The sequence below is a fragment of the Nicotiana tomentosiformis genome, chromosome 4 (assembly GCF_000390325.3).
Source record: "Nicotiana tomentosiformis chromosome 4, ASM39032v3, whole genome shotgun sequence".
Classification (NCBI taxonomy): Eukaryota; Viridiplantae; Streptophyta; class Magnoliopsida; order Solanales; family Solanaceae; genus Nicotiana; species Nicotiana tomentosiformis.
Window position 1 is genome coordinate 113,630,864 of NC_090815.1, and position 6,171 is coordinate 113,637,034.

At 43.7% G+C, this 6,171-nt stretch overlaps 1 protein-coding gene across 1 annotated transcript; it reads left to right on the top strand.

Moving 5' to 3' along the window:
- Positions 1-630: 630 nt before the first annotated feature.
- LOC138910375 (uncharacterized) lies at positions 631-1,125 on the top strand. Its single transcript, XM_070201610.1, has one exon. It carries the CDS (start codon positions 631-633, stop codon positions 1,123-1,125), a length of 495 nt encoding a protein of 164 aa, XP_070057711.1.
- Positions 1,126-6,171: the final 5,046 nt, after the last annotated feature.

The window sequence follows — 6,171 nt, forward strand, 5'->3', positions numbered from 1 at the left end:
AGTTCGATCCCAAAACTGGTTAATCAATTTCCCGCTCCGAGTGCAGACCCCGGTCGTAAGAGATCGATTATTCATACTATTTCGGAGGATGCTCGGGTTATATCCGCTCCGGTGGTCATAGCCAGCTACCTCTGATGCCTGATGGACGAGGAGGACCAGGCAAAGATGAACGAGGTGGGTGCGTTGTGTCTCTTCAATGAGGCGTAGCAAGCGTTGAACTGGGAAATGCATCAATACTCCCTCTTTAATTCCACTTAGGTTTTAATATCTCTAACTATTTTTGTTATTTTGCAGGCCTCACTACTTCAACACGAGAGCTTCCTCCGGTACCGCTCCGAGATCAACCAACTCGAGTTCGAGTTCAAGTAGCATGTTCGAAAGAAGGATATGTACAAGCTCCTCAGCAAGCAACAAGACGGAGCCATCAAGGACCTTTAGGCTGAGCTGGATGGGGCTCAGAAGGAAGCTTCGACCCTGGGGCGGGAACATGATGACCTAGTTGAAAAAGTAAAGGTCTTTGAAGCTAAAAACGAGGAGCTAGCCGTGATGACTAACAACATAACCTCGCAGGTCCAACAGAAGATCGACCTGATCGACCAACTTCGAGCCGAGATGAATGAGGTCCAAGCTATGGCCTATGGGTGGAAGAGAAAAATAAACCTGTTGGCTTTGGAGAAGGAAACTGCCAAGGCGAAGCTTGTATCGGTAGAGGTCCAACTCTGGGTGGCTAAGGAGAAAGCTGACAAGTGGTCTCAACTAAATGACGATCTCCGAGGACAACTGAGCTCGGTTGTCACAGAGAGAGACGCCCTCGGTAGAGAATATGAGGCAGTGAAGTCCAAGTTAGCTACTACCTCCGCCAATGCCGACGAAGTGGTAGCCCAATACAAGGCCGATGTGGAGGCAACCGAAGTCCGCCTGAAGGCAATGACCGAATACATGAAGAGGTTGTCTCGAAGAGAGAAGCTCAAAGAGATCCACACCCAAGGTTTTGACTTGTCGGCTGAGATCGAAGAAGCCAGAAAATCTGAAGTCGAGGCAAAGAAGCTTTATGAGCCTGATGGTTCCGAGGGATTAGAAGGCTCCGACGGCTCTGGCGAAGAGTCAAACCCTGGTGAAGATTAGACGTAGATGCCTTAGTACCTTTTTAGTTTTTTGTCTTATATACATTTTTTATTTATTTCGAGGCGGTTTTTAGTAGGCCTATGTAAGTATACTCCGGAATATATATATAATTTTCCCTTTCTGGCAATTTCGAGTCCTTACTTTTTCAGCATCTTTTCATAATTTATATTCTTGCAATGTTTCTAATGCCTTAGCATAGAACCAAATGTAGTTATATGGCGTTCGTTTTTCAGATGTTCGAACGGAGCCTGATATCGATACAACTTTGTTTGCTCGAGGCTTTAAAAACTCGGTGTGGCCGAAAGTTTTTTCAAGATGCTTAAGTTGTTTTAGACGATGCTTTTGTCGAGGGTTACCTTTTAGCAGGTTTCAAATTTTTAGAAAGGACTTACTTTTTATTACGAGCTTTGGACGTCTCCAAGCCATTTTTAGGGCGGCCGTAGCCTTTTTTATTTAGGCACCGCCTAATAGGTTTGGTGCCTCCGGGAATTCATAGCCCGGATTGTCCGAACATTTTTCGGATGGCAGTCCCCGAGTGGGGGTAGCCCTTGGGCTCGATAATCCCTGAATAAGGGTAGCCCATGGGCTCTTAGGATCCGTAATTTAAGAGGAAAAAATGTGTAATAGCACGGCGAAACTTTCTTTTATTTCTGTGTGTAAAGTACATGATCGAAAACGTGTAAAAGCTTGTATTATGGCTAAAGTGGACTATGTGGGCACGATTCACTCTACCGCTTGGCCCTTACAATGAATCCTAACCACCGAGCCATAGCTTCTAACATACAAGATTTTCTTCTTTCCTTGTTAAATTTTTCATTGCTAAAAACCTTAATCCGAGGGTGATGGCCCCAAGTATTCGAGGTCGAGCTTGAGAGGACTCGGATACTTATTGATGCGAAATAAATGCCCATTGACTTCAATTTGAGACCGGCCTTTGAATCTAAGTTAGCACATTTTACTGTTGTCTCGTTAAAAACCTTGCCGAAAAAACCATTTTGGACAAAATCGTTCCAAGTGAAAAAGAGTGCAACGCGTGCTTTCAGACCTAATAGTCGCATCCATCCTTGGCCGTTTCGTGCAAGTGTTAGTCTGATTCATAATATTATCAAAGAGTAATTGAGATCGTACCTTAGCAGTAGTACTGCTTTAAGTGTGCCATGTTCCAGTTGTTTGGTAGTTGTACACCATTTCCTGCTTCGAGTTTGTACGAGCCTTTGTCGGTAATTCCGACGACTCGATATGGTCCTTCCCAATTAAGTCCCAGCTTTCCCTCGTTCGAGTTCCGGGTGTGCAACATTACTTTCCTCAAAACCAAGTTCCCGATCTTGAAGTGACGGAGGTTGGCTCTTCGTATGTAGTATCTATCTATCCACTCTTTCTGGGCGGCCAACCGGACTAGGGAGACCTCACGCCTTTCATACAATAGTTCCATGCTCGTGATCATGGCCTCGCTATTCAACTCTTCGATTGCATATTAGGACATGAGACTCGGTTCTCCCACTTCGACTGGTATTAAGGCTTCGACACCGTAAACCGGTGAAAATGGGGTGGCCCCGGTACTAGACTTTGAGGTTGTACGGTATTCCCACAAGACTTCGCACATGATTTCCTTCCATTTTCTTTTGGCATCAGTCAACCTCTTTTTTAGGTTTTGAACTATGGTCTTGTTTTTTGACTCTGCATGTCCGTTCCCACTAGGGTGGTAAGGTGTTGATAGTATCTTTTTAATATTATGATCTTCGAAAAACTTGTTTACCTTGCCGCCGATGAATTGCTTCCCGTTATCGCACGCGACTTCGGCTGGTATCCCAAATCGACATATTATGTGATCCTCGATAAAGTCAATGACTTTTTCTCCCCAACCATTTCGAATGCTTGAACCTCGACCCATTTGGAAAAATAGTCAGTTATGAATTGAGCTTTATCAGGTGCCCATGGCAGGGGACCGACGATGTCCATTCCCCATTTCATAAACGGCCATGGGGACAGGACCGTGTGTAGTTGCTCTCTCGACTGATGGATCATTAGCGCGTGTCTCTGGCAGCCGTCGCATTTTTGTACGAAGTCCTTCGCTTCCTTCTCTATTTTGATCTAATAATAGCTGGCCCTAATTAATTTCTGAATCAAAGATTCTGCTCCCGAATGGTTTTCGCAAGTGCCTTCGTGAACTTCTCTCAAGGCATACTCGATATCTCCCGGCCCCAAGCATCTGGCTAATGGTCCGTTGAACGTTCTTCTGAATAGTGTCCCTTCGACCAAGCTAAATCTGGCGGCCTTGGTAAGCATGGATCTCGACTCTTTAGGATCCGAGGGCATCTTCCTAGTTTTCAAATAGTCTATGTACTTGTTCCTCCAATCCCATGTCAAACTCATTGAGTTCACTTCGGCATGACCTTCTTCTATCACTGACTTCATGAGATGTACGACTGTTACCGAACTGAATTCATCGTCATCAACCGATGACCCCAAATTAGCTAGAGCACCAGCCTCGCTGTTTTGATCTCGGGGTACGTGCTATAGAGTACATTCCTTGAATTGATACAATGTTACATGTAACTTGTATAAATACCTTCGCATTCGTTCTTACTTACTTCAAATGTCCCATTGACTTGATTTACCACGATGAGGGAGTCGCACTTAGCTTCGACCACCTTGGCTCCAAGGCTTTTGGCCAATTTGAGACCTGCAATCATGGCCTCATACTCGGCTTTATTATTAGTCAATTTTACAGTTGTAATAGATTCCCTAACTACGTTCCCCGTAGGAGGCTTCAGCACGATGCCGATCCCGGACCCCTTTACGTTTGAGGCACCGTCCATAAAAAGGGTCCAAATTCTCGAGGTGGTCTCCGAGGCTAACAATAATTCTCTTTCGACTTCGGGCACTAAGGCTGGTGTAAAGTCGTCCATGAAGTCGGCCAAAATTTTATGACGGTTCGGGCCGATACTCGATATTGTACCCCACTGATTTCGACGGCCCATTTGTCCAACCGGCCCAAGAGCTCGGGCTTGTGCATGATGTTCCTCAGTAGGTAAGAGGTCACGACACATATGGGGTGACATTGAAAATACAGTTTTAACTTTCTGGAGGCGTTTAGCAAAGCGAGCGCCAATTTTTCCATGTGAGGATATTTTGTTTCGGCCTCGCCTAGAGTTCTACTGACACAGTAAATAGGGAATTGCGTACCTTCCTCTTCCCGGACTAGGACTCCACTTACTGCTACCTCGAAAACCGCCAAGTAAAGGTACAACCATTCATCCGTCTTCGGAGTGTGGAGCAGGGGAAGGGGGGCCTTGAGAGGTATCATTTGAGTTCTTCCAAAGCTTGTTGGCATTCCGGGGTCCAAGAAAAGTTATTCTTCTTCTTCAACTGGGAGAAGAACCGATGGCTTTTGTCCGAGGACCTCGATATGAACCGGCCCAGGGTGGCTATACACCCGAGTCAGCCTCTGAACGACCTTGACGTTATCCACCTACGGTGATGTCTTCTATGGCTTTGATTTTGTCGGGATTGATCTCGATTCCCCGATTAGATACCATGAACCCAAGTAATTTTCCTGATCCGACTCCGAATGTGCACTTCTCCGAGTTCAGCTTCATATTATATCTCTTAAATATTTTGAAGGTTTCCTGCAATTTCAAATGGTCCTATATATGCTCGCAGAGGCTTGACTAACATGTCGTCATATAAATTTTCATTGATTTCCCTATTTGTTTTTCGAGCATCTGATTTAGCAGGCATTGATAGATGGAACCGGCATTCTTTAATCCGAATAGCATTATATTATAACAATAGGTGCCGAATTTAGTGATAAAGAAGGTTTTCTCTTGGTTGCCGGGTCCATTCGAATTTAGTTGTACTCAGAATAGGCATCGAGAAAAATCAGTATCCCGTGCCCGGTCATCGCGTCGATCATTCGATAGACGTTAGGCAAAGGAAAAGAATCCTTAGGATATGCCTTGTTGAGATCTTTATAATCCACACACATTATTTGTTTATTTCCTTTCTTAGGTACTACCACTACGTTGGCTAACCAGTCCGGGTACTTAACTTTCCGAATGGATCCAATTTAAAGGAGTTTAGATACCTCGTCTTTGATGAATGTGTGCTTGACCTCGGACTGCGGTCTCCTTTTCTGCTTAACCGGATGGAACTTTGGGTTCAAACTCATCTTATGAGTGGTCACCTCCGGCGGGATCCCTGTCATATCAAGATGAGACCAAGCGAAACAATCTATGTTAGCTATAAGAAATTCAATGAGTTTTTTCCTGAGCTCGGGAGTTAACCCTGTGCCCAAGTATACATTCCGATCGGGCAAGTGTTCGATCAATATGACTTGCTCCAGCTCCTCAACCGTCGATTTGGTGGCATCAGAATCATCAGGGGCAATGAACGACCTAGGGACTCCGTAATCATCAACCTCGCCTACTCCTCACTCTTCTAGTTTGGTCGGGGCCGGTATCGGCAATTGCTATTTAATTTCTTCTTTCTTAGTTGGCTTTGTGTTCTTTGACGTCGAGACCAGGGGCACCGGGATCACCTCGTCGACTGCGAACATTTCTTTTGCGACCGGCTGAGAATATTTTGTACACCAAAAATCAAAATTTCCAATAATTTCTAATGAGTAGTAAGAACAAGGTTATCCATTCAAAAACATATTAATTGTGATTAAAAATTCTGCTACCATTTTTTCCCTTTTACTCTTCCTGGATGCGGAAAACTTTTTGAGTCAAAAAATCATAGTATTGAACTATTTTGCTTTCCTTTATCTTCCTTCTCCTTTTGTTGTTTTATTTCCTATACTTTAGGACAACTTTTTGCACAAAGAGAATATAAAATTTTTAATACTATTTTATTTCTCTCGCCCTGTTCCGTCCTTATAATATTATTTTTCTTGGAAGATTAATTTGATCCATTTTAAGTAACATGTGAATTCAATTCCTTAAAATTTGAAATGTCAATAGACGCTTGTTAAAATAACTCTATTAAAATTACTAATTTTCAGTTCCAACATATTGGAACACATTAGGACTAATTAAATAGTCA

What these genes read in the sequence shown, in the direction of transcription:
- LOC138910375 (XM_070201610.1), top strand. Translation starts at nt 631, where the DNA reads ATGGCCTATGGGTGGAAGAGAAAAATAAACCTGTTGGCTTTGGAGAAG.